At 63.3% G+C, this 26,769-nt stretch overlaps 1 protein-coding gene across 2 annotated transcripts in view; it reads left to right on the top strand.

The window, feature by feature from the left end:
• Nucleotides 1-26,488, top strand: part of BAHCC1 (BAH domain and coiled-coil containing 1) — a 54,436-nt gene extending 27,948 nt beyond the window's left edge. Inside the window, exons 3-28 of one of the 2 annotated variants that reach the window (XM_068978332.1) lie at nucleotides 2,445-2,567; nucleotides 5,993-7,741; nucleotides 8,038-8,146; nucleotides 8,451-8,659; nucleotides 8,786-8,944; nucleotides 9,191-9,402; nucleotides 9,577-9,910; nucleotides 10,990-11,821; nucleotides 13,332-13,348; nucleotides 15,717-15,916; nucleotides 16,064-16,200; nucleotides 16,812-16,922; nucleotides 19,093-19,213; nucleotides 20,052-20,347; nucleotides 21,089-21,267; nucleotides 21,363-21,658; nucleotides 21,867-21,974; nucleotides 22,068-22,215; nucleotides 22,305-22,419; nucleotides 22,518-22,593; nucleotides 22,713-22,821; nucleotides 23,571-23,690; nucleotides 23,868-24,044; nucleotides 24,141-25,312; nucleotides 25,436-25,672; nucleotides 26,282-26,488. In XM_068978332.1, the coding sequence (XP_068834433.1) occupies nucleotides 2,445-2,567; nucleotides 5,993-7,741; nucleotides 8,038-8,146; nucleotides 8,451-8,659; nucleotides 8,786-8,944; nucleotides 9,191-9,402; nucleotides 9,577-9,910; nucleotides 10,990-11,821; nucleotides 13,332-13,348; nucleotides 15,717-15,916; nucleotides 16,064-16,200; nucleotides 16,812-16,922; nucleotides 19,093-19,213; nucleotides 20,052-20,347; nucleotides 21,089-21,267; nucleotides 21,363-21,658; nucleotides 21,867-21,974; nucleotides 22,068-22,215; nucleotides 22,305-22,419; nucleotides 22,518-22,593; nucleotides 22,713-22,821; nucleotides 23,571-23,690; nucleotides 23,868-24,044; nucleotides 24,141-25,312; nucleotides 25,436-25,672; nucleotides 26,282-26,488 (7,553 nt within the window). Of the gene's footprint in view, nucleotides 1-2,444; nucleotides 2,568-5,992; nucleotides 7,742-8,037; nucleotides 8,147-8,450; nucleotides 8,660-8,785; nucleotides 8,945-9,190; nucleotides 9,403-9,576; nucleotides 9,969-10,972; nucleotides 11,822-13,331; nucleotides 13,349-15,716; nucleotides 15,917-16,063; nucleotides 16,201-16,811; nucleotides 16,923-19,092; nucleotides 19,214-20,051; nucleotides 20,348-21,088; nucleotides 21,268-21,362; nucleotides 21,659-21,866; nucleotides 21,975-22,067; nucleotides 22,216-22,304; nucleotides 22,420-22,517; nucleotides 22,594-22,712; nucleotides 22,822-23,570; nucleotides 23,691-23,867; nucleotides 24,045-24,140; nucleotides 25,313-25,435; nucleotides 25,673-26,281 lie in introns of both variants that reach the window. The other variant, XM_068978331.1, reaches the window with a different exon arrangement.
• Nucleotides 26,489-26,769: the final 281 nt, after the last annotated feature.

Genomic DNA, 26,769 nt, shown 5'->3' with positions numbered 1-26,769 from the left:
CCAATTAAAGGGGGACAGCTGTGGCGCTTTAACCGCTCCCCTTACTACACACACAGGCCTCTGCCCCCCCTGCCCTGGCCCGTCCCCACCCCCGTCGGGCTCGCCCAGCTTTTGTCAGGTCTTCCAGGAGCTGCATTTCATCTCGGAAACATCTGCTCCAGATGTGTCTCCACTCACAAACCAGGCGAGGCGGCCAGGCTCCCTGGACTCAGCTGTGCCCTCGGCAGGAGGGCGCTGCAGAGGGATGGGTCTGGGGGGCAGTGGGTACCTCCTCTGTGTCCTCCCACGGGCCCGGGGATGTGAGCCCCTCCGTGGGGGAGACGCCCAGGGACTACTCAGAGCTTTTGCAACACACGTGCTCAAGGGGAACCTCTGAACGGGACTGGTACAGGAGCGTCCTGCGGGGAGTACTTCTTGAGAATGGGTGCCACGGCTTGACCTCAGATCTCCTGATCCAGAGACCATCCTCCTGCATTATTAGGGGCAGGATGGTGGCTATGTTGAGGGGGCCACCAGGACCAGGGTTCAGGGTGCACCCTTTGGACTGGGGGCCTTGACCCTGGGGGCTCCGAGAGTGTTTGATGCCCGTGCGTTTCCCATTCTCTCAATGCTCCTCGTCCATCCCTACCTCATAGCTGGGTTCCATAGCCTGACCCCACATTGGCATGGCTCCCCCCTCCCCAACCTCAGGCCTGCCAAGGGGCTGCTCCTGGGCCCCTCATGCAGCAAGCTCCAGGGCTTACCCCCATGCACCCACAGAGATCGAGCCGGCCTCCACCCTCCATCTCAACAGCCTCAGCACCAGGCAGGCCAGCCTCAGGGCCTCTGAGGACCTGGGGCCTGGAGGCCTGTCTTGCAGCTCTGAGCCTCTCCTTCTGGAAAGGTGTTGGTCTCATGGGTTCCATGGAGCATGCGGCCATGAGTTGCCACAAGGAGTTCCAGTGAAACAGCAAAGGGCTTCTGTCCTAAGAGGGATTTAGAAAACCGTAAACGAGCAGGTCCACGGAGCTAGCTCCCTGCTTCAGACTTGTCTTAACTTTGTCGTGATGCATTGAGACGGAAGTTGGCACCCCTGCTCCCCAGGCATGGGGCTCCCAGCTCCCTTGTGTCAAGGCATGGCTTATGACCCAGCTCGAACACGCGCCCTGGGACCCGCCACCCTCCCCTCAGGGACCCTGCGCCAGCCCCTCCTCCCTGTGGCCACTGCTCCCCGGGGAGACCCTGGGATTCCTTCCCGCTCCCTTGTCACAGCCCAGGCGCCTCAGAAGTCAGGTGGGAAGCCTCTCCCAGCAGCCATTCGCTCTTGGGACAGCCATGGGGTCCCCAGGAGAAGCTCCTCTGGGACTCATTTTCCATGGGGAAAATGTTAAGGGCATTAGCTCAAAGCAGGAGTTTTGGAGCAAGACAGCATCCTGTCCAGCCCAGCCCAGCCAGCTCAGCCATCCCAGCTGCAGGCCTGCACCCGCCCCCTCACCGCTGGGCCTGGTGGGGAAGGACCAGCTGTGAGGAGCCGCATTGCAGGTGGCTGGTGGCTCTGGGCATCCAACAGACACGCCTGCCACGGCTGTGCCTGCTCTCAAGGTGCCAGTGCCTAAGGGGCCTCCTTGGCCAAATGTTCGCTCTTTCTGTCTTCATCACTTCTGGGAGGCAGGGTGTGTGTCCCAGGTGGCCAGAGCAAAGTCCAGGGTGTAGCTGGTGGTCCTCTGCTGGGCAGGGCCAGTCCAAGAAGACAGTCCAGGCCCCTCAAAGGGACAGAGTGGGGCCTGCTTGACCTGACTTGGAGGCTCCAGGGAGGGTCTGGGGCTGGGGACCAACGTGGGAAACTCTTCAGGGGGGCGATGCTGCCATGGCTGGGGACCAGCTCATTTTGCAGATCTCAGAGCACTAAGGAGGCCCGGCCAATGGAGAGCCTGGTGCCCGTGGCCTCCAGCCAGGCAGAAGCTGGCCACACCCAACCAAGTCAGCCTCAGGGTGCGGGTCACTGAGCCCAGAGTGGCTTGCTCACCTGGCAGCTATGATGGTACAGGCCAAGGTGGTGTCCGGCCCCGCCTCTCTCCTCTCGGCCTGAGCTGTGAGGGCCTCCATGTCCACTGAATGTGACCGCCACATCTCCCACCTCTCCAGAGCCCCTTTTGTTGGCCTGCCTTGAAGCTCTCACACTGCTAAGTGCTACTGGGAGAGAAATCAAAGGCTCCCTCCTCCATCCTCCCCTCTCTCCCCAGCCCATCAGCAATTCAATTTGTGCCACACCGGAGGGATGGTATTAGTCGAGTCAGAGTTAATATGATGTATTGATGGGTTGATTTCCCACCGGCGGGCTGCACGCCGGGCTCCGCGGGGCGTCACTCCTGGGCCACCCGCCGGCTTCTCACCTCCCTGGGGTCAGGGCAGGTGCAAGCCTGTGGCCCAGAGGCACCTCTACCACAGTTTCCTTGCTTCTCTAGCTCCAGGGTACCCCAGATTTTCGGGGAGTCTGGCATCCACCTTCCTACCCATGAGCCACTTGGATCACCATGGAAACAGCAATGTTCTCTATGGGCAACATCGTTTCTATGGAACCCAAAAAGGCAAGTGCTGGCGTGGGTCTGTGAGAGATTGCATGGGGCCTGGGACACAGTGAATCCTGGAGGGGTGGAGGGCAGGGCCGGGGGCTTCTGGGGCCCCAGATGAAGGTGGCCGGCCTGGATGAACCCTTCTCTCCAGGTCTCAGGCCACACTGTAGGGACAGGGGCTGAAAGAGGATGGGCCTGCTTCTCAGGCCCCCAGAGAATTTAAAGTGCGGGGCCCAGGACCATGGCCAAGCAGCTGGTTGCACGCTGGGGTCAGGCGAGCATGCTGAAAACACAGCCATGCTCCGTGAGGTCTCATCACCCAAGTGGAAGCATCTCAAACAACCGCGGCCCTGAAGGAGAAGCACCCAGCTCCCTCAGCACCTGGCCTTACCCTGTGGCACCCCCGCCCTGACCCACCCAAGCAGCTCAGGGGTCCCAGGGGCAGCTCAGGGGAGAATACCATCTGATGAGGGTAGGGGAGCCCCTAGAAGCCTGTACCTCTTGCCTCGTCAAGCTAGACAGCACAAGGCCCAGGCCTCAACCCACACCAGGGCTTGAGGTCAGAGGGGTCGGGGTGGGGGGAAGGGGGTGGAGGCAGCAGCAGGGGACAGGGGCAATGGTGTGCCCCCAGCAGATGGAGGGACTCCTGCCCCATTGGCAGGAGATGTCGCTGGAGTGGGTATGCTGAGGTTGGAGCTTTGCTGATAGGAGCATAGGGCTGGTGGAGTCAGGAGGGCATTCCATAAGGAGAGTGTGTTCACACCACATGCCCACACGCACACGTGTGTGTGTAAAAGCCCAGCCTTCAGGGCGCAGATCCCATCAGGGAGCCCATGGGAGATGTAGCCACCTGGAGAGGAGACAGGTGTAGGGGGTCGCCTGAGACCTTGATGCCCGGTGTCCAGGATTTTTCTTGGGTAGGGTGATACTTCATCTGCGTTTTAGAAAGATCTTCCAGGGGTGGTGCCCAGGAGGCTGGGGTTAGTTACCTTGTTAGATGACAAGTGATCTGGACCATGGGATCCCATGGGGGGCCTGGATGGAGCACGAGGGTCAGGGGGCCCCAGATGATCCCCATCTATGGCCCAGGCTGCAGGAAGGGGTGCACCTGGGGGTGAGTTCAGCTTCCATGCTGAGGGGCTGGGGGGTGGGGGCCGCCTTCCCAGGGGGTGACTGCACACTCGTGGTCAGTGCCAGAGGGTGGGTTGAAAGGTTGATCTGGCTCAAGGAGAGGGGCCACCCGGGTGAAGAGGGTAAATAAGGACAGATCCAGCTCCAGGGAGCCCAGGGAACCCCAAGAGTGGGGCTCTGAGTGGGGGCAGGGGAGGGGCCCACAAAGTACCTGGCAGGCTTCAAGCAGCAGCAGCTAAGGAGGAGAGAGTCCTGAAGGGTCTCAGGGAAGGAAGGGGACCCCAGAGTGGTGACCCCATGAGGCAGGTTGGCGGTGGGCCTGTGCCCAGTCCTCCTGCCCTCCCGCCACCGTCCTCCCGTTTCCTCACAGCCTCCCACTCCGTGACAGTGGGGTGTCTGTGTCCTGGAGCCTACCTGGCATCTTTGTCCAGGCGGGGCGGCTGAGGCTGTGGAAGGCCTTACTCTCACTTGCCCCAGCCCAGGGCTGGCCAGCTTGGGCCGGGGCGGATGAGACGCTGCCTGCAGACGGGCCAGGATCACTCCTCGGTCGCATGAGGGGTTCGGACAGACACTGGATGCCCAGGGAGCCAGTCTCCTCGGGGTTGGAGCCCAGGTGCTCTGCTGCCCAGAGGAGAACCGCGCGCAGGCCGCGGCCTGAGTCCCTCCACCTCCCACATCAGCCCCCGCGTGTGCTGCTGCTGTTTTGACAGCGCTTGTCAAGAGCAGGCAGGTGGTCCCAGCCCCAGAAATCCGACCCAGAGCTAGGGACCCCCTCCAGGATGTGGGCCGCTGGCTTCCAGGAGCGCTGGCGGCCTCCTCGGCTTTCACAGTGTTGTGGCAGAGCCCCACCCAAGAACACTTTGGTTTTGGAAATTGAGCTAATTAGGTTTAGCCCAGGCTACCCTCTTCCCCCTTGCTTTAATTAGCAGGAAATTGACAAGGAATTTACACGACTGAGGACAGTTTTACAAGTTCCAAATGTTTCTTTTGTTCCCTCTCTAGGCTCCAGGCCATCCAGGCTGCCCATCCGCCACCCCAGCTGGGTGTAGAGGGGGTCGGTCCCTCCAGGTCCCCAGTAACCCAGCCCGAGCTTAGGGAGCAGTGGGTGTCTGCAGGGCTGGCCAGGGACCCAGATAGAAACCAAGGCACCCCAGGTTAGGGGGGGCCCAGGCTGGCCCCATGCAGGGAGCTGGGGGAACACCCCCCAGCCACTCAAGCAGGATGGGCCTGAGCTGCAGAGACATCGAGAGCCCAGAATGTAGGGGTGGCCGTCGGGACCATTTGCCTTTCTTCCTTCCTTAAAGGATCACCCTAGCCCCTGGTGCAGAAGGCTTGGGGGCCTCTCAGAGTATTCAGAAGGTAGGTGGGCTGGGTCCTTCACTCCTGGCCCATTCTCAGACGCATGTCCGCCCAGAGCCTCACTTCCTCCTGGGCGGGGGTGTCTTGGCACTTACAGGGGCTACTAAAGGCCGCCAAATTTGCTGTCCACAGTGCGCTATCCTGCTTTCAGGGGCCTGCCTCAGATAACTCTCCACGTGGCTGGGCGTCCTGAGCTGTGTAGTAGCCACATCATAGCACATGCTGTCCACTTTTAGCCATCCCCCAACTATAAGCCCCTGGAGAAAGAAATGGAAACCCACTCCAGTATTCTTGCCTGGGAAAATCCCACGGACAGAGGACCCTGGTGGGCTACAGTCCATGGGGTCGCAGAGTCGGACATGACTGAGCGACTAAGCGTACAACTATAAGCCCATAGCCTCCTTAGCCTTTAGAGTTCTGGTGGCTGTTTGTAAAGACCTGATCAGTTTGCACTCCTCCAGCATCGTGTGGGGTTGGGGGAGCTGCTGCAGCCCCAGACTCCACCCCCGTGAGTCCAGCGAGGACACACTGCCACCCGCTCCCGCCCTTCCTCCACTAATCCTCAGGGTCCAGCTGGGCATGGTAGCTGTGCTCTTTTCAGCGTTCCTCTTCTAGGGGTGAACATAAGTCAGAACCTCTGGGGCATGGGGAGTCGGTATTGAATGGGGACAGAGAGCTTCAGACTGGGAGCATGAAGAATTCCAGAAATGGACAGGGATGAAGGTTGCACACCATGAACATAGTAGCCACTAAATGGCACACTTTAAAATGGTTAAAGTGATATTTATGTTAATACGTTTTCTACAGTTATAAACCTGCCCTGGAAAGTACCAGTGGGTCAGGGTCAGCCGGTGATGGTGGGGAGGCACCTGGAGCAGTGTCTTGGGGGCACTGAGCCCTCCGGCACCTGCCTCGGGTTTCTTGTTGACCTCAGCTCTCTCGGCACGCAGATAACTTCTACCTGCGCAACCTGGCCCCCCAGCCCACGCTCCTGCCCGCCAACCACAACTTCCCCAGTGTGGCCCGGGCTGCCCCCGGCCACCCCATCGGCTCCTGCAGCCGTGACCGGGGCGAGGCCAGCCACCTGCACAAGGGCACCAAGGAGTTCGACCGCTTCCTCATGGGCAAAGAGAAAGCCGGCAAGGCGGCGGAGGGCAAGGAGCGGCCGGCAGCGGAGGAGGACGTCGCCCGGGGGCGGCACAAGCTGGTGCTGCCCATGCCAGGGGACTCTCACTGCAAGGAGGGCAGCATGGCCCGGGGAGCCTGCGAAGGCCGCCCCAAGCACCTGGCCTCCTGCCTTCTCAACACCAAGGTGCTCGATGGCGAGCTGGGCCGGTCTGCGCTGGCCAGCTGTGCGGGGACCGTGCTGGGGCGGCCGGGTGTGGGCATGCCGGCCTCTGGACGCTGCGCCAAGGAGGCGGCGGGCCCCGCGGAGCCTGGGCCAGCCTTCAGCGAGTGCCTGGAGCGGAGGCAGATGCTACACCATGCCGTGTCCTACACAGTGCCATCCGGCCTGCCCGCGGGGCCGCCCCCTCCCCTCAGCACAGCCGCAGCCGGCCCCTTCCCCTGCCTGCAGCTGCATGGGGGCCCGGATGGTCTCTGCCCCTTGCAGGACAAAGTCCCCCGGGACCTGAAGGCCAGTGGGCCCACCTTTGTGCCTTCTGTGGGACACCTGGCCGACAAGAGCCGCCCCTTCCAGGCGGCCGAGGCCTGTGCCGTGGTGGGTGAGGGCAAGGATCGGCACCTGGAGGCAGCTGCCGCGCCTGACCATGCTGCGCCTTATGGGGTCTCCTACGCCCACCTGAAGGCCGAGGGCAAGGGTGAGCGGCGGTCCGGGAGCTTCGAGGCGGCCCTCAACCCCCGGCTGAAGGGCCTGGAGTACCTGGACAGTGCCGGCCCCGAGGCCCCCTTCCCCGGGCTCCCCAAAGCAGGTCTGGACAAAAGCGGCTACTTTGAGTTGCCCACCCCCTCGCAAGACTGCGCCCGGCCTAATCACCAGGACCCACTGGGCGGGAAGGTCACCCAGGCCTGCTGCACTTTAGACAAGGCTGCCAGCAAGGAGACTCCTGTGGGTGCCCCCGGGGCCCAGAAGGTGGCTCGCATCCGGCATCAGCAGCACTTGGTGGCCCCTGAGGTAGAACCGGGGGGCAGCGGGGCCGAGGCCAAGCGCAAGTCTCTGGAACTGGCGTCTCTTGGCTATGGCGGGCCACCCCCGCCCCCATGGAATGTCCAGTCAGGCCAGGGGGCCACCGTGGCCATTGGCGAGGAGCGCAAGGCGGGCACCTATCTGGACCCCTTTGGTGGCACCCTGCAGCAGGCTGCCCTCCTGTCACAGGACCTGCCCGCCCCGCCCGACGAGGTCTCGGCCATGAAGAACTTGCTCAAATACAGCAACCAAGCGCTGGTCGTTGGCCAGAAGGCGCCCTTCGTGGGCCTCGGAGGCCTGAAGGCCAGCTGTGCCCAGCAGGATGGGAAGTTCCCAGCCTCCAAGGGCGCAGGCCAGGCCCCGGGCGAGGTGGAAAGGCCAGACTGTGCCCGAAGCCGGGAGCATGATGCCACCCACAGTGATGGGGAGGTGCGGCAGCCTCCCGTGGGCATTGCGGTAGCCTTGGCCAGGCAGAAGGACACGGTGAGCCGGTCGGAGTCGGCCTACGGTGCCAACACAGGGCGGCAGGGCCGGGCAGCCCCCACCTTCAAAGGTACGGACCCTCCACGGAGAGGGAGGCGGGGTAGGGGTGTCACTGACCTGCCCTAGTCCACTCACCTAGGGCTCCCAGGGCTGGACCCCAGGCTTTCACGCCCATCACCTCCCCATGTCTGCAGTTTTTCCCAGGGCTGAGCTGACCTGCCCTGCACCTTTCCCGTGAGGTTCACAGGGCAGGAGACCCCCTCAGTTCATCAGTCTCCTGGCTCGAAGTGGGGTTCCTGCTTGCTTTAGCTGTGGCTCCCCAGCCGACCCAACCCTTGTCCCTTCTGCCATCTCCCACCCGTGCAGCTGGCGGTGGGCCCCGCTCCACCCACCCGCTGGACCTGGAGGCCGAGGAGGAGAGGGCCCGCCTGTGTGAGGACCGCCTGGGGCTCGCCGGCCGCGAACTGCTGCTGCAGTAAGAACCAGGCTGCACCTTTGGGCTGGGGACTGGGCCACGCCCCTGGGGGTGCCCAGTGGTGCCACATGGGATTAAGTGGCCACAATGTTAGGTTTTGTGACTTGTCTCCAGGCACAGCTATGCACCCACCCCCCAGGCTTTGCTGGGGTTTCTGCCCACTTTGGAGGGAGTTCTGCTAACTTCCCCTCAGCTAGGGGACCAGTGCTGGTGCTGAGCGTGACCCCATAGGGTGGGGTGGAAGACCTGGGCTGGGGGTGGCTGGCGGCCATGCGGAGCCCTCACCCACCCCCATGATGGACAGGGACAACAAGGACCTCGTGGAATTCGCCCGGATCCACCCATCAGGCGGCTGTCCCGGGGACCTGGCCCCCCACCTCATGATCACCGGGGGATCCTCCCTGCAGAGTGGCCAGCTGGCTGGGGACCCGGCCCCCCATCCCCACCCTGCCCACCCTCCCTGGCTGCCCCGCACCCGCAGCCCCTCCTTGTGGATGGGAGGACATTCCTACGGTCAGTGTCGGAGGGCAGGCAGGGAACGGGGCAGGACAAGAATCCTGGTGGGCGTGGTGGTCAGTGCCAGCCTGGGGCCCTGTTTCCTCCTCTGCTCTGTCTGACCTCATTGCCGTGTCTCCACAGGCCTTGGGCACCCTGCCCTGCACCAGAATCTGCCCCCCGGCTTCCCTGCCTCCGTGCCCGGCTCCATGCCCCCTGTCTTCCCCCTCTCCCAGGATGCCCCCACACAACTAGTCATCCTGCCCTCTGAGCCCACACCCCACACGGCCCCCCATGCGCTTGGTAAGGGCCTCTCGGACCAGGCTATTTGCATGTTGGGGGGGGATCCGAAGCGGGTCTGAGGAAGGGAGCAGCCCCCATGGGTGCTGGGGAACGGGCAGCGAGGCAGGCACCCAGCCAGGGTCCGAGAGACAGGTGTGAGGTGAGAAGCAAGAAACGAGGGCTGGAGGAGGCCCGCTCGGTGGCTGGGATGTGGCCCGGTCATCCTGTCTCCACCGGCGCTGACCATTCTTCTGGCTCTGCCTACAGCTGATGTCATGGACCAGGCTTCGCTGTGGCCCCCCATGTACGGGGGCCGGGGCCCCGCCTCCCACATGCAGCACCCGGGCCAGCTCCCCGTCTACTCGCGGTCCCAGTTCCTGCGGCAACAGGAGCTGTATGCCCTGCAGCAGCAACAGCAGCAGCAGCAGCAGCAGCGGGCCACTCAGGCTCTCGAGCTGCAGCGGGCCAGCCAATTCCAGGTACACCCTCGGCCATGCCCAGCCGGGACCCAGGGCACCACTGACTCCCTCTGTGCTTCAACCTGGTCCAGTCCAGGAGTCCCCACTGTCCACTCCCCCTGCCTCTGCCCTGCACTACAATGCCCTGAGCACTGGGGGCCCCGGCTGGGCTGAGCCTCTGCCCCACCCCAACAGCAGAAGCCTGAGGACCACCACCTGGAGCTGGAGGAGCCCGCCCAGGACAAGGCCTTGAAGTCCACCCACAAGCCAGTTGCCTTAACCCCCACGGCCAAGGGCACCCCCTCACCCGCCACCGCAGGCCCTGCCAAGCTGTCACCCTGCTGCCACTCTCCCGCCCCGAAGCCCACCCCTGCCAGCTGCCCTACACCACCACCGCATCCTGGCGCCCCGTGCACTTTATCCGTCTGCCCCACCGGCAGCCCCGGGCTAGGCTCCAAGCTGCCCAGCGCCGAAGACAAGAGTGGGGAGGGCCAGCGGCCCAGAGCCGACCTCAACGCATTGGAACCAGGTGAGAGCGGGCACACTAGGCTGGCCTTCGCCTGCCCCCCCTCCACTCAGGCCTGTCACCTGCCTGGTGGGCTGAGCTGAGTGGAGACCAGGCTACCTGGCTTGGCCCCTGCAGGGCTGACCTCACCTTCCCAGTCCCCCTGATGGGGCCCGGGACAAGGTGGCCTGTCCCCCTGCTCTTTCCCTTCCTCCCTCTCCGTGTCCTTCTGAGGGACCCATAGGGAAAGCACTCAGGGTCCCTGTCCCTGGCAGATGGGGCAGGGTGAAGGTCAGGCCCAGCCAGCTGGCGCTAGAGCCTCGAGGATGAGAAAGCGCCTGGCCTGCCGGGGATGGTGGCAGGACCACAGGGCAGCAGCCATGAAGCTGGGCAACATGGAGCTCATTCTCACTGTGGGGGCCCAAAATGCCACGGCTTGGGCCCGAGGCAAGGAGCAGCAGCCTGCGGTGAAGGGTCCAAGCCCAGCCTGGCCGCTGCAACCGCTCTCCCGCCCGCTGCCCGCCAGCTCCCCACAGCTATTTGATTCTCTCTGAATTAGGCTAAGAGTTTATAGTGGAAGCCCGTGTGGCAAACATAAAACCCGTCCCAGTTCCACAATAAGGAGGCTGAGCCAGCCGACGTGGGTGTGTGTGTGTGTGTGTGTTTTAGACTTTTTTTGCTTTCTTTTTTTTTATTGTAGTTAATGGGGCGTAATGCCTCCAACAGGCTGCCAGCTCGTTCTGGTTCAGGGAAAACCCTGATTCAAGTATCTTGTTTTAAAATCCCCCCTTTTCTGGTTAGCCACACCACACATGCCAGAGGTGGCCTCTAGGAACCCCCCAGGGGTCCCCCCAACCCCGCCAAGGCTGCAGCAGGAGCTGGGGAGCTCACAACCATCCTGGTCGAAGAGGGGGGCCTGGGAAATCGCCCCTCCTGCCCCCGGTGCTCTTCTTCTGCCCCTTTCAACACACCGTGTCCCCATTCCTGCCTGTCACGTTTCACAAGCAGAGGGTTGGCTGGGGACCCTCGCCACAGGTGGAACTGGGGCATTGGAGGCCACCCTCGTCCCCAGCTGCTCTCCTGACCGCGCTTCTCTCTTGCAGACCTGCCTCCCGGATACACGTGCCCCGCGGCGGCCAGCTCGGGCTTCTCCCTGCCCCGCAGCGTGCACTCATCTGACCTCTCGGACCCTGAAACTATGCAAACTGCCCCCCTGGGGGCCCAGCCTGAGCTGGCCAGGACGTTCCCACCTGGGGAGCTCTGCCTCCGCAGCCCCCAGAAACTGGAGGAGCCTGGGCTGCCCTCAGGGACCAGGGAGGCCACCCAGGACCTTGCCGCCACCCCCCACCCTGCCGAGCGGGGACCCCCGGGGAAGGCAGCAGACCCCAGTCCACTGGAGGGGGTGCGAGAACTGCGGTGCGGGGCTCACCTCGAGGGAGGGGGTCCTGAGGCCTCTGGCCAGGCTGATTCTACTCAGGGAGGAGGGGCCCAAGAGGCAAGGACCATGGAGGAGGGGCGGGAGGAGGGAGAGCGGGGGCCCTCGTTGGGGGCCGGTCCCCAGGCCATGGAGCAGCCAGGGAGGAGCCTGGGCGCCGTGGACCAGGCTGAGCCGGGCAAACAGCAAGCCCCTACAGAAGCAGAGGCGGAGGAGGTGGCCGAGTTCGAGGAGGCCGAGCTGGAAGAGGAGGAAGAGGAGCAGGACTGGGGTTCAACTCCTGACAACAGCCAGCTGCCCAGGGAGCTGCCCGGGCTGGACGCTCTGGTGGCAGCCACCATCAACCTGGGGGACCTGCCTGGCGTCAGCCCACTGGGCCCTCTGCCCCCCGCAGTCCCTGGGCCACCCAGCACAGCTCCCCTGCCCCGTAGCTCAGGGATTCATGGAATTGCCCTGCTCAGCGAGCTGGCTGACCTGGAGATCCAGCAGCAGAGGACTGAGCCAGCCCTGCAAGGTGAGCCCCATCCCTCCAGAGCCCTGGGAGCTGGACCCTCAGGCACAGACTCAGGGTCAACCTTCAGCCCCACTCAGTTGTCCCCACAGTGTGGCCCCAGGTCAGGAAACCAGGCAGGTGCGCCCACACCTCCAGCATCACCTCCAGCTCCACCTGCAGGTTGCGCCATGAGGGCAGGGCCTCAGGGCCAGGCCTGTGGCCCCGATGGTGGTGTCAGGAAGACCCCTGGGATTCTCACGATGCCCTGGGGGGCAGGGGGTGTGCTCAAGGTTGTCCCCATTTTATGCACAAGGATGCCAAGGCCCACAGGTTGGGGGGTGGGGGCCCCAGGTCACTAAATGGTGATCTCACAGCCAGGAAAGGGGAGGAGAGGGCGCTCTCTCTGAAAGCTATCACCACCGTGGGTTCTGCAGCTCCCGAACCTGATACCTGCATGGGATCCAGCTAAAGACACAGTGACCCTCGCCTCCCAGGCCCTAGGGAGGTGAGGCCCCCTAAGCCTCACCAGGCCCCCGGAACTGACCTGCTGGGAAAATTGCTCCTGGGCTCCCTGCATCCCACCCAAGGGCCAGGCCTCTGCGTAGGCCTCTCTAGACCTTAGGTCCCCCCGAGGGACTCCACCCAGGCTCTCCCAGCTGGAACCCCAGGGGGGCAAGGGGAAGCACCCCCAGCCAGGCACTGTACCAGGTTGACGTTTATAGAAAGAACCCAACAACATCCTCAGCTGGCCTGCCCGTCTTCTCACCATAATGAACTCTCACAGCCCACACCCAGCCGCCAGCACCTCTTGTGCTGCGTGGAGATAAGCGAAAGTTCTTGTTAATTTCCCCGAAGGCCTCTGTGTCACTCCTCTGTTGTCTGACCAGAGGGGCCACCACTGTGCTGGTGAGGAGAGTGAGCCAGTGAGCCCTTGCTGGTCATGACCCCTGGAGAGGTGAGGTGAGGTGGCCCTGGGCAGGGGTCTCTGCTGCCCAAGTCACCTTGTGAGTGTGGCTGGCGTGAGGGTGCACTGAGCCGATGCCAAGCACCATGTGTGTGGCCGCCCAGTCGGTGCCTGTGAATGCCTGCTGGACCCGTGCCCATTCATTGAATGGATGCTCACGTGTAGACCACGTGTGTCCCATTGTGGGCGTTGCAGCTGCCAGTCCAGGCCAGGCCCTGCTGTCACTGCTGGGTCTCCACCCAAGCCTCCCCTTCTAGAACCTGCAAGCCCCCACTCTCCCCTCTTGTTTCTCCCAAGCCCCCCACCCTCCCTTCTTAGAGCCCTCGGGTCTTCACCCTCCCCTTCTGCCGCTCCCAGGCCCACCCCTTCCCACTGTCCCAGTTAATTGGCCGGTGTGCGCAGCCTCTCAGCTCTGGAGCTGTTCCCTACAAGCTCAGTGACTGCCTTGCCTGAAATTAATTAGGAAATCAGCTTGTTTTCAGAGCAAAAGGGAGGACTCACAGAAGGAGAAGAACATCCCGGGAACAGGCTGGGATGAGGAGGGGAGAGGGAGGAAGAAGACCCCAGAGGGTCAGCAGGGCCTCCCGCCGCCCTCTTGTCCTTGAGTACATCCCCCTGAAGTACATCCCAGGCTGGGGAGAGCTGCTGAAAGGCCAGACGGGGACCCCTGAGAAGTGTGAGTGAGAAAGGTGACGTGGCCCCCAGCTCCGTAGCCGGGCCCCAGGCCGTTTGCTCCCATGCTGGAAAGAGCTCTGCTCTCACTGGTGTGGGCGTCGAGAGCCCTCACTGCCCCCACCAGTAGGACTTGGCCCAGGACCCTGGCTTATCCCCCATCTGGGCTCAAGTCCAGGGAGCTCAGTGGGCAGACTGCCCAGCCCGCAGACCTCCATTCCAGCTGGGGCAGGAACTCAGGCCCCAGACAGAGCCCTGAGGTTGGGAGGAAGTTGGACACCTCTGGCCATTTGCTTATCTGACCATGGATTTTTAGGCCTGCCTGCAGGGGCCCATCCCCGAGGCTCCCAGAGTGCCCCACTCTGCACTTGGAGCGGCCATCAGGGGCCATGCTGCCCACTGCGCTTCCCATCTACCCTGGGATTTTGTGAAGCCCAGGCCCCGTCCCAGAGTATGGTTGCCCCTTCTTTCCTGAGGGACCCGCCCAGTTTACATGATGAGCTGAGACCCTGCTTTTGATCCCTTTTGATCTGCTACACTCCCTCCTCCCACCTGCTCCTGGCCCCAAGAGCTTCTACTGGCCTGGCTGGTTGGGAGGAAACCCAAGTCTTGGGCCTTTTCTGTACCTGTGGACCCTGAACCTGCCTGGAGAGCCCAGCCCCACATCCCTCCTGGGACACAGGGTGTAGACCTGGAGGCTTGAGGGGTTGGACTATTGTTGTCTGCCCCTGCACCTCCCTGAATCAGAGAGCAAGGCAGGGTCTCGTTTGGAGCCCAGCACCACCAGTACCCCTGCCATCTCCTTGAGCCCCCCATTCCTGCCCCACCCAGAGCTCACCTGCAAAACTTTGCCATCTTAGCAGGCTTAGCCTGAGGAGTGAGAGGCAGGGAGGAACAGGGAGGCTTCCCAGCAGTTACAGTGACCTCAAGGGACAGGCAGACCCTGTGGAACTTTTAGCTGAAATGGAATTTGCAGATATCAGTGCCCCAGCGTGAGGTGGGAGAAGAAAGCCCCCGCAGCCCCTCCCCTGTCTTCCCAGGGCACCTTTGACCCAGCACCCCACCTCTGGCCTTGACCTAGCACTGCATCCAGAGGGTTGAACTTAGGTGTCCACCTGTGCTTTGTCCCATTACTGAGAGTGGGTCACCCTGATGACTCTATCGAGGCTGTGACCGGGCACCTTCTCTATTGTAGTTATTCAGCGGGAAGTGTCTTTGAAATGGTGTGATATCTCATTCCTTTTCAAAGGTTGGATTCACTCATTAATTTATTTATATCAGTGTAACTTGTGGATATTTATTCACTTCAGTCTATTATAACATGTCACTGTCACCATTTAATCTGGTGATTGAATTGTCTCAGGTTTGGCCCCTTCAGCTGGATCATTCTCTGAGCACATCCTGTGTTCCCAGCTCGTACCCGAACCTTCTTGGGCAATGTCCCCAAGAAGGCTGATGCCTTTCCTCAGAGGATATTAGAAGCCACGTTCAGGGTGCAGGTGTGCTTATTAGCGCTGGGGTGTTGCTGCCCTCAGGTCTTCTTCGGGGGCAGAACTGGCTGTGTGTTCTAGACTTCATGACTACCCACTATACACCTCCAGCCCTAGGGACACTATCTGACCCCATAGGGCTCATCTTGGCCGGTCCCTCCCCAGCAATAGCTCATAGGATCTCCCCACCTGCGTGTGCCCTACCCCTACCTCCGTCTCTGCCACCACCCCCTCCCCATCGTTTTATTCAGCCCCAAGTCTTCACTCCAGGCCTGTCTCATGAATGGACACTGCCCTCCACTGGCCGGGCTCTGACCCCGCACTGGACTGTCCTTCCCCACCCACCAGGGCTGTGACACTCCGAGTTTTCTTGAATCTGGAAGAAAGCAAAAATGCAAGGCAGTTGCTGCTAGAGCGTAATGAACCCTAGACCTTAACAAAATCGTTTGGTCACTGTCCTGAGGACTTGTGCCATTCCAACTGGCCTGGCCCATGGTAGCTGAGGGTGACATCTCCCTCACCCAGAGCTGAGGCGAGGGCTAGGTGTCTGGCCCAGGGACCGTCTCATTGTTCCCGGCTGCCTCACCCTCGCCCTTGGCCTGCGTGTCTCAGGGAGCCGGACAGCCTGTGGGTGAGGTGGTACGGGGTGGGAGCATGATGCAGGGTGGGGTGAGGGGTAGTCTGGGCTGTGCTGGGATGCAAGGTGACATCAAGAGACTCTCTGAGGGACAGTGTGTGGCCTGCTCTCATCACACTGACCTGCCTGTCCCCTGCAGAGGAGGAGAATGTGCTGGCCTTCAACCTGCAGCGCCTGGCCACTCTGGCCTCAGCCTGGTCCCTGGTCGAAGCCGCTAACCTGGACAGCCCCGCCTCCTCGGCCCAGCCTCCAACTGCTGACCCCTGCAGGGCTCCCGCACTCACCCCCCGCATGCAGATCCTGCGGCGCAAGGACACCTGGACCCCCAAGACCAAGCCTGTGAGTGGTAGGGGGGCCCTGGTCGCCCCCATTGCCCACTGCCGTGACGGTGGGTGGGGCCTCGAGTGCCCAGGCTGGCCGCCTGCCCACCCCATCATGGTCTGCCCGCCTGGTGGGCTCACAGGGCCCTGTGCCCCTGCCCGCTAGGTGTGCCCACTGAAGGCTGCCATCGATCGGCTGGACACGCAGGAGGTGGAGATGCGTGTGCAGCTGGCGGAGCTGCAGAGGCGCTACAAGGAGAAGCAGCGGGAGCTGGCCCGGCTGCAGCGCAGGCACGACCATGAGTATGGCCCAGGCCGGCAGCAGGGTGGAGAGGGTGGGAGTGTGGCTTGTGGAGATGCTCCCATTTCAGGGCAGAGGTGGGCATGGCCCAGCCCAGGGCCATTGCCTTGTGGCCAGGGGTAAACCTGTGTGTGATGGGCTGAGCGGGGGCCAGAAGGCGGGGGGCCTGGGAAGGTCCCCAGAGGCAGTGGAACCGTGAGGCAATCACCCAGCAGAGAAACCAAGGTGCGGTATGGTGTGGGAGGGAAGAAGTACGCAGCAGAGGCTAGTGCAGGACAGAGGCTGGTCCTTGGGTAGTGGGGCAAAGGGTGAGGGTAGGGCTGCCAGGGGGCCAGGGCAGGATTGGGCTTTGGGGGGCAGAGGGAATCCCAAATGTGTCATGGCAGTGGTGGCAGCTCACCTGACTGGTGTGTGCAGGGTGGCTGGAACTGGGAAGCAAGGATGGTGGGACCCTGGCTCAGCCATGCCCTCCACGGGGCGGCCAGGCTCCCCAGGCCCAGTCTTGGGACAGCTGGCTCCCACCATATCCCCCAAGGGCAGTGACCTCTGCTGGACACTAGTCAGGGAGCCAGGAAGGGCATCAACCTCTGACCACCCTTCCTGCGGCCCCCAGGAGAGACGAGAGCTCAAGGAGCCCTGCCAGGCGAGGGCCTGGCCGGCCACGGAAGCGCAAATACTCCAGTTTGCTGCCTGCCCTGCGCCCCAGTGACAGCAAGAAAGTCAAGTGAGTCCTGGGTGCAGGGGTCCCATGGGGTGCCTAGGGCTGAGGTTACTCGATGAGGCTGGGCAGGCCCAGGTGCCCTTAAGGCCTGACCAGTAGGGCTGGGCTCCTCTCTGGCTCCTGGGGCTGCAGGAGCCCCCCCCCTCACAGCTTCTCCTGAAGACCCAGAACCCCAGGCCAGCCATGATGGTGAGTGAAGCAGTGTCCAGAGCCCTGAGCTCAGTGCAAACAAGCCCCACCTCCTGGGCCTGGCGCGTGGCCACACCAGCCCCACACACCTGGCCGTGGCCAGGGCGGTGGCATACCCCCTGCCCGGCCCCAGCCCCCGCCCAGTCCCACGAGTGCGAGGCGGCGTTGCGTAAAAGCCTCTTTATCTGCACCGTATAGAGTCGTTGGTCACGCTGCGGTGCTGCGCACGGCTGCCGGCACGCGGTTATTATCCATTACCCGCCCGGCGCAGTCGTTGGCGCACTCCCGGGCCTGGTATAATTGTCCTTCTCGGCTACAAATTGCCTCTCCCGGCAGGCCCATTTGCATAAATCCTCGAGTTCCTCCAAACACGATTGGCGCGGCGTGTGCGCACTGCATCAATCCTGATGATTTGGTAATAATAGTTAAATCGGCACTAAATGGTTCCTTCAATTAAGACAGAGGCAAAAAATTAATCTCAGGGCTTTATGTCACAAAACATTAGCAAATGCGGAGAAGGTTACAGGGAGGGGAATTCGCCTCGGCTGCGGGCGGGGGAGGCGATGCACCATATGGCTGCAGGGAGCCTCCCGGGGCTGTCCCTCCACCCTGCCCAAGTGTCACCCAGAGGGGGCTCCAGGGGGCTCCCTTTGAGGACTAGCCAGAACTGTGGGGGCTGCTGGCTAAGGCCAGGGCCTGGCAGGGGGCCCTGTCAGGGATCCTCTTGTCAAGGCTGCCCCACACTTGTCTCAGACCCACCTGGCACCAAGCACCAGCCTGAGCCTGGAAGCTGAGTCCTGGTGCTTGCATCTGGCCACTTTTCCCTCTGACCTCAGAAAGCAGGCCCTGGTTGGCAGGGGAAGGAAACCAAAGCCCGGGCCCTCCCTTCCTAAGGACTGGGGTTCCCTCCCACCTCTCCTCATTTCAGGCTCCTCTCCACTTTCCATCCCTCTTCTGGGCCCCTACCCTGCAGTAGCTGCCGACAGTTGGGCCCAGGCAGGAAGTGGGAGGGTCAACACCCGGGGGCCACGCGTGGCTCCGGCTGGCTTCCTGGCTGGCCTCTCCGGGCAGGAAGGTAAAAGTTGACTTCTGGCCACACAAGGCCAGGGCTGGGTCAGGGCCCTCAGCCTCCATCTGGGACTCATTTTCATTAATGCTATGTGGGTGAGGGAGAGGGCAGGTGAGAGGCCCAGCCCCCACCCCCTGTTTGGCCAAGGACAGAGCAGAGCTCCCAGCCTTACACCTGTGGGACACAGGGAACCAGGCTCAGAGTCAGCAGCTCCCAGAGCCCGGGAGCCAGGTTGGGGGAGATTCAGAGTCCCTCCTTTGAGACCAGGAATTGAAGGCAGGGGACAAAGTTCTGAGGGGTCTGAGCCCAGCAGTGGGAGTCCCAGGGGCTAGGAGGCAGAGCCTGGGCATGAGTTTCTCTGGCCACTGCCCCCCATCCCTTTACTGACCGTGGCAGAGATGCTTCGAGTGGACCCCATTTTCAGCAGACTCTCCTCACTCCCTCTTTTTTCCTAATTGCAGTAGCTGCTGGCCTTTGGACTCATTAAGGGCCAGGCCTGGGACCAGCACGATCCCACCCCCACCTTGCAGAGAGGCACAATGAAAGGCACCCCCACTTTCCAGGTAGAAAGACTGAGCCTACAGCCCAGAAGGCCACAGGCCAGGTCACACAGTGGCCCAGCTGGCTGCAGGGCCGTGGCCCCTGAGCAGTGGGCAGAGGGGGCCGACTGGGTAGCAAGGGCCCCAGGGGCTCAACACTGGCTTGGCTCCCCCCGCCCCAGCAGTTCTGGGTGCTTGGAGGAGTCTGGCCCAGGGACACAGCCTTGGCCAGGAAAGAGGCAGGGCCCTCACAGGGAGAAGTGGGTCTGCAGCCTTAGAGCTGCACCGCACACCCCACCCTGGCTGCCACCGCAGGGCCTGTCAATGGGCACGAGGCCCGGGTGCCCAGGTGTGACCTCTGCCCCCGTGCTCCCAGGGCAGTGCGGTCTAGCCTGAGCCTGCTGTGTGCTGAGCTGCGGGGCGGTGATGATGAACCTTCGAAGAAGCGAGGCCGGCTGGAGAAGGGCACCTATGGGGGCCTGCAGCCCGGGTCTGCGGTGAGTCCCCGCTGCAGCCTTCCCCTTGGGCTGGGTGCAGGATGTCAGACAAACAGGACAGGGAGCAGGCGGAAGACCAGCCCCAGGCTGAACACGGCCACCTCACCCCGCCCCCCATCACCACCCAGCTGGAGTCCCTTTGCTCAGATGAGCAGAAGAGGCCCAGCGAGCTTCGTATGCCTCACACAGAGGCGGGCTCCCAAAGGTATGAGAGGAGCTGGTTGTGCTCCACGACACCCGCCGCCTCTGCTCACTCCAACGAGAGGAAAGGAGCACATAGGTGTCGTAGGTCACAGGACACACTGCCCTGGTCACAGGTGGACGATGCATACCTGGTGCATACCTGATGTAGTGGGTGGGCCAAGGACAGCTATTCCTCCCTTGGGATGGGCTCCCCCTGGGTGCCAGCCCCCCCCCATTCCTTCTCAGTGCAGTGGGTACATCCTACCCCACCCCTATTATAGGGTCCTGGGAGGGACAGGCGAGAGGTGGGTCTAAGTCTGTTTTCACCTTGCCTGACCCTCCCCTAGCAGGAGGCTGGTCCCTCTCTCCAGGACAGGACAGACACTTGGGTCCTTGGCCTCTCTCCCCAAACCTGAGTAGGTTGGGCGCCTGAGGAGGCTGTGAAATGGGGGACAGAGAGGCACAAGTTTAGACTCCACTGGGCGGGCCCTGTGCCTGGGGGGCCAGGGCCCTCTCAGTTGTTTTGGAGGGCAAGCCCAGTGACTTGCCACCTCCCAAGCCTACCTACCACTGGTAGAAGGGCAGCCGGAGGTCGCAGGGCCGTGGCTCAGGGTCGGGGTCCCAGTGACTGCAGCCTCCACCTGCCTGTTCACAGGAGAAGGTTCGGTGCAAGAAGAGCAGCAGTCAGAGCGACCTGGCATCTGCTGTGGCCCACAAGGTGGCCCAGCTGAAGCCGAAGGTCAAGAGCAAGGCGCTGCCCACTGGCCTCAGCCCCTTCCGGCGGAAGGAGGCCACCCCAGGGGGTCGCATCCGGAAGAAGCTGTCACGAGCCAAGAATGCCAAGGCGTCTGGGGCGGCCCGGCACCCACAGCCTGATGGCAGCATTGGCGGCAGGGAGGCACCTAAGTTCCCAGCCCAGCCGGCGGCAGCCGCAGCACATGAGGCAGGCAAGTTGTTGGTCTGAGCAGTGCGACCAGGACCTCCACGCTCACGAGGGGCTGGGGGATGGGGTGGTCAGGAGCTCTTAGAGTGTGCCGGACCCAGGGAGACCCTCTTGTTGGCCTAGGATGGATTCTCTGTGTCCCGCCTCCACACAAGGGGCCATGGGGAGGAAGCAGACAGCTGGATGCATCCTGGAAAGAGGGGTTAAAAATAGCCCTTCTGTCTGCTCCAGCCAGCCTTCCTGCCGTGTCCGGCCAGGTGACTGGAGAGGTTATCTGGCCCCCAGCAGACACACATGTCCAGAGACGGGCCTGGAAAAATAGACCCTTCCTCTCTGCCAGCCCCTGCCCCCTCCTCCAGGTCCCGCCTGGGAAAGAACAAAGGGAAGGAAGAGGAAGCAGGAAGCCAGAGGGCGTCTGGCAGGAGGACAAGGGAGGGAAAGAATCTGCCCCTGGGGATGGGACCCTTAGCCCTGCAAGGTGGGGCGCCCCACTGTCCAGGGCGTAAGAAAGGGAGATTGAGACAGAGGGAGGTCAGAGAGGCCGCCCCTTCTCCTTCCTGGTCCAGACACCCTCACCTGGACACCTGGCCCTGGTGTCTGCCCTTGAAGCAGCCCCCATGTGACAGTGACGGACTCTACTTGGCCCCCGACACATCCGCACACATGAACCATCCGCTGCCCTAGCTGCACCCCAAAATGGCGCTGCTCTGATGCCAAGTTACCTGGACCATCCACCTCCCCACAGACAGCGGCTCGGACAGTGAAAACTGTGACGGTCTGCTGGAGACAGAAGAACCCCCCAAGGAGCCCGGGTTGGTGCTACATGCTGGGGCCCGCGTGGCCGTGCTGGGGCCCTCGCCCTCCTCCGTAGTCAAGATGGAGGCCAACCAGAAGGCCAAGAAGAAGAAGGAGAGGCAGAGCTTGCTAGGTACCCCGGGGGCTGGGGTGGGCTGGGGCAGGCCGGGCCGGTAGGGGCCCTGGAAGGCAGCTGGGGCTCCTGCGACGCCTGCCCTCCCTCCCCAGGGGCCTGCCGCCTGTCCAGCCCCGAGAGTGAGGTCAAGGTCAAGCGGAGGACGGTGAAGACCAAGGTGGGCAGCAAGCTGGAGCGGGCCCCGGGGCGCAGGCCCCCAGGTGGGCCTGGCAAGAAGAAGGCCAAGGCCAAGGGTGGCCTGCGGGCAGAGCCGGGGGCCGCGCCCAGCAGGGAAGCCCTCTGCGGCCCCGCCCGGGCCTTTACCTGCCACGAGGAGGGCAGCAGGCTGGCCAGCGAGCGCCTCAAGAGAGCCACGCGCAAGAGCACGGTGCTCCAGCCGGGGCTGCGGGTGAGGGCCGGCAGGCGCCCCGGGGTCCTGGGTTCGGCGGGGGTGCTGGATGCAGAGAGCCTTTGGGGACCCTCACCCTACTCTTCCCTACTTGCTACACCAAGTCACACCCTGGGACTCATACTCGGGGTCTGTCTGTGTCACTCCATGGGCACACCGGGGGCAAGGAGGTTTGAGCCACTCTCACCTCACCCCTCTCCTCCAACAGCGGAAGAATGGGGCCCTGTCCATCGCCCTGTCGCCCCGAAACGCCAAGGCCATCCTGGGGAGGGGCCGGAAGGCGGGCAAGGTGAAAACCAAGGCCGTCAGCAAACAGGTAGCATCCCCGCCCCAACCCCAGGGGACTGACTGGCCCTGACCCCCCCACCCCCCAACCCGTCCCAAGGGAGCTAACCCCTCTGGCCCCCAGGGCAAGGGCCGGGCTGTAAGTCGGCTCCTGGAGAGCTTTGCGGTGGAGGACGACTTTGAGTTTGAGGACAGCAGCTGCCTCTCGGAGGACGAGGAGGAGGAGGAGGAGGCCAGTGGCCCCCTGAGCGCCGAGCAGAGTGCCGCCCTGGGTGAGCGGCCAGGAGGGGGTGCGGAGCATCGGGGGAGGGGCGGTGGTGGGCAGGTGGGGGCCCGGGAACTGACGCCCTGGTCTCCCCAGCACGCTCGTGCACCATTCATAAGGAGGACCTGCAGGACGGGCTGCCTGTGCTCATCCCCAAGGAGGACAGTCTGCTGTACGCAGGCAGCGTCAGGACCCTGCAGCCCCCCGACATGTGAGGCCCCAGCGTGTGTGCAGGGAGGGCTCTGGGCAGAGGCGTCTGCAGGCTTGTCTCATGCACCTCTTGCCATGCACCCCCACCCCCACCCCCAGCTACAGCATCGTCATCGAGGGCGAGAGAGGCAACCGGCAGAGGATCTACTCGCTGGAGCAGCTGCTGCAGGAGGCGGTAAGCAGACTGCCCCTGCTTGGCTTACCGCCCCCGGGAGGTGGGCCTGACGGCACCCAGCCCCTCCTGGGCACCCCTCGGCCAGCCCCCTTACGGCTGCTGAACTACTGTTCCCACAGGTTCTGGATGTCCGACCGCAGTCCAGCCGGTACCTCCCGCCCGGCACGAGGGTCTGTGCCTACTGGAGCCAGAAGTCCCGCTGCCTGTATCCAGGCAATGTAGTGCGAGGTGAGCACCACCCAGGGACCCCCACTGAGGCCCATCAACTCCTCCCCTCAGGCAAAGCTACAGACGAGAGGCCCCTCCGAGACCCCTAGGGTGCCGGGGGTACCCTGTCTCTCAAGGAAGGCTTCCTACCAGCCCTGCTTCCCAGGCCAAAGCGGATCGGATAAGACAAATGATAACCTCAGCTCCTTGGCCAACAGGAAAAGGCGAGGGGCTGCCTGGGTGGGGAGAGGGTAGAGCCTCTGGCTGACCAGAAGGCCTAGCAGAGAGGGGCCCAGAGCCCCGGACCTGAGGGTTATGAACTGGTCACCTGGGCACCAGCTCTCCTGGGGTGAATCCTTCTGCTCCCTGCTCCCCTGGCACAGGATGTGGGGACCCTGGGGTCGGACAGGTGGGTGGGCAGATCGGCTGGCAGGCCTCAGCCAGGCATGTGTCTGCATCCGTGTGCCTGTGCACAGGGGGAGGTCGGGGGCCCTGCGTCCCTGCATGTGTGCCCTGGGATGCTGGTGATGGATGGCGGTAATATTGCCTCTCTAGCGGCACTTCAGGAGGTGGAGGGGAGGCGGGCTGCTCCCGGCTGCCACGGCAGCTCCAAGGTCAAATGTGATCAGGGAGCAGAATGTCCCAGCATCATTTGTCAGGCGCTCCGGAGCCCATCCCATCATTCTCCTGTCCCATCATCTCCCCGCTGGCCACCTGGCCTCTTGGGCCTGGAGCAGAGGGCAGCATACTCAGGTGGGCCCTGTCTCCAGGAGCCTCCAGTGATGAGGAAGAGGATCTGGACTCTGTGGTGGTGGAGTTTGACGATGGGGACACTGGCCACATCGCTGTCTCCAACATCAGGCTGCTGCCTCCAGACTTCAAGATCCAGTGTGAGTCCCTGGGCCCTCCAGGGTGGTGTTCTTCCTTCCTGGGTCAGCTCATACGGCTGGAGTTCGGGCGGGCTTCTCCTGGGCCCAGACATTAGCTCCCTGGTCTCCCAAGAGGAGGCTCACGGGGAAGAGGTCACCCCAGCAGCACAGCACTGAGGCCCCCGGTCCACCCTGCAGGCACGGAGCCCTCGCCAGCCCTGTTGGTGTCCAGCAGCTGCCGGAGAACCAAGAAGTCTTCCTGTGAGGCGCCCCCGCCCAGTGAGGCCACGGCTCCCAGCCTGTCTCCTAAGGCTCATGATGGCTCCGAAGCCTCAAAGACCTCTGGGAAGAAATCCACAGGCAAAGACAAAGCTGGTACTCACAGGACCTCGGGTGGGGAACTCCCTCAGGAGTACGGGGGAAGGAAGGGTGGGCGGGTGGTTTCTCTGACTCTACCTGGCCTCTCCCCAGGCAAAGCAGAGCTCCTGACCTCTGGTGCCAAGACCCCTGCGGGGGCCTCAGACCACTTCTTGGGCCGCCGGGGCAGCCCGCTGCTGAGCTGGTCAGCAGTGGCACAGACCAAGCGGAAGGCAGTGGCCGCAGCAGGCAGCAAGGGGCCGGGCATGCTGCAGAACCTCTTCCAGCTCAACGGCAGCACCAAGAAGCTGCGGGCCCGCGAGGCCCTGTTCCCCGTGCACAGCGTGGCTCCACCCGTGTTTGGCAACGGCTTCCGCGCTGACTCCTTCAGCAGCCTGGCCAGCTCCTACGCGCCCTTCGTCGGCGGGGCTGGGCCTGGCCTGCCTGGGGGTGCCCACAAACTGCTCCGGGCCAAGAAGGCTGAGGCTGAGAAGGGCGGGCGGCGGCGGGCAGGCAGCGAGTTCCTGGTCAAGCTGGACCATGAGGGCGTGACCTCCCCCAAGAGCAAGAACTGCAAGGCGCTACATGCTGGCGACAAGGACTCAGGGCCCAGGCCAGGGAGGCCCCTGCCCAGCCCCAGCTACGGGCACCCAGCCCTCATGGGCAAGGACAGGAAGGGCCGGGCGCCCGTCCACCCGCTGTCCATGGGGCTGGCGCTGCGCAAGTTCGCAGGCCAGGCTGAGTACCCGCTGCCCTGTGACAGCGACTGCCACAGCTCCTACTCAGACGAGGAGGAGGACGGGCCTGGCCTGGCACCCGGCGTGCCCTCCCGCTTCCTCGCCCGCCTGTCCATGTCCTCCTCGTCCTCGGGTTCATCCACCTCCTCCTCCTCGGGCTCCCTGTCCACCTCCAGCCTCTGCTCCTCGGACGACGAGGGCTCTTCCTACACCTCGGATGAGGAGGACCCCGCCCTGCTGCTGCAGACATGCCTCACCCACCCAGTGCCCGCCCTCCTGGCCCAGCCCGAAGCCCTGCGCTCCAAGGGGGGCGGCCCTCACCCGCATGCCCAGCGCTGCTTCCTGTCCAGGGCTGCTGTGGCCGGTGGGGGAGCAGGCGCAGGCCCCAGCGGCAGCAGGCCCCGGCTCAAGCGCAAGGAGGCCCTGAGCTTCTCCAAAGCCAAAGAGCTGTCCCGGAGGCAGCGGCTGCCCTCCGTGGAAAACCGGCCAAAGATCTCAGCCTTCCTGCCCGCCCGGCAGCTCTGGAAGTGGTCGGGGAACCCCACGCAGGTAGGTGGGCCTGGCCCGTGCAAGCGCCCTCAAGACATGCCATCTGTCTCTCCTGCACACTGTCTCTCTGTCATTCTGCCCTGTGTCCCTTGCCCACCCTGTGCCCCTGGCTGTCTCCTGCAGAGGCGTGGCATGAAGGGGAAGGCCAGGAAGCTGTTCTACAAGGCTATTGTCCGGGGCAAGGAGACACTTCGCATCGGGGACTGCGCGGTCTTCCTATCGGCCGGGCGGCCCAACCTGCCCTACATCGGCCGCATCGAGAGCATGTGGGAGTCGTGGGGCAGCAACATGGTGGTCAAGGTCAAGTGGTTCTACCATCCAGAGGAGACCAAACTGGGGAAGCGACAGAGCGACGGGAAGGTGGGGCCGCCTGGTGGGGGGCAGGGGTCCCAGGGGTCTGGGCAGGCTCAGAGTGGGGGGCCTTGGGAAGAGGTATCCTGGCAACTAGCACCAGTGGGAAGAAGGGGAATGAACATCCCCCCTCCCTGTCCCCACACCTCAAGTTGCCAAGGATCACACGGGCCCCACAGGGAGAAACATGGCTGAGGGCTCAGGCGCAGAGCCAGGCCACCTGGATCCCTCCCCAGCTGCTTCTATGACTGACTCCTAGTGGAGGGGGTGACAGTTTCACCTCGTCGGGGGCTGTGACCCACTGCGGCACGTAGCACCAAGCAGGTCCCGCCCTCAGTAGCGCCCCCTACAGCAGGCCCTCTGGTCCCTGCCTGCCCAAATCGACCTAAGACCCTAAACACGCCCAGCACACTGTCCTGTCTTCCCTGAGAACCGTGTTTGCAGATGGTGCAGAAAAAAGTGTTTCTCCCACTCTGCCCGCCTGCTGGGGCTCCAGGTGCTGGCTCCCCTGCCACACAGTTACAGTCTTATCCAGAACTGAGGGTCCCGGGGTTGGGTGGGGTGTGCTGTCCCAGGCCAGACCTGACCCCAGGCGCTCCTCACCCCGCTCCCTGGCAGAACGCGCTGTACCAGTCCTGCCATGAGGACGAGAACGACGTGCAGACCATCTCCCACAAGTGCCAGGTCGTAGGGCGCGAGCAGTACGAGCAGATGACACGGAGCCGCAAGTACCAGGACCGACGGGACCTCTACTACCTGGCGGGCACCTACGACCCCACCACGGGGCGCCTGGTGACGGCCGACGGCGTGCCCATTCTGTGCTGACTCTGTGCCGACATCCACAGGTGACCCACCCGCCCAGTGGTGCCACAGGCACGAGAGGACACAGCCCCACGCCTCTGAGTAGGAGGCTGGCCCACACCTCGGAGGGGCAAGTCTGAGCAAATATGCAAACCCACCAAGGCAAGATCCAGGCTTTTTTTTATTATTATTATTTTCCCTGGAAAGCAAGAGAGCTTTTAGGTGTCGGAACCCAGTCCCATCCGTCTGCTGCAGAGGGTCAGCTGTGCCCCCATCTGGGACCCGCCGGCCCTCTCTGTTTTCCC

The sequence above is a fragment of the Capricornis sumatraensis genome, chromosome 8, assembly GCF_032405125.1.
Source record: "Capricornis sumatraensis isolate serow.1 chromosome 8, serow.2, whole genome shotgun sequence".
NCBI lineage: Eukaryota > Metazoa > Chordata > Mammalia > Artiodactyla > Bovidae > Capricornis > Capricornis sumatraensis.
The sequence above is the reverse complement of the archived record's forward strand: the minus strand, read 5'-3'. Positions and strand labels throughout refer to the sequence as shown.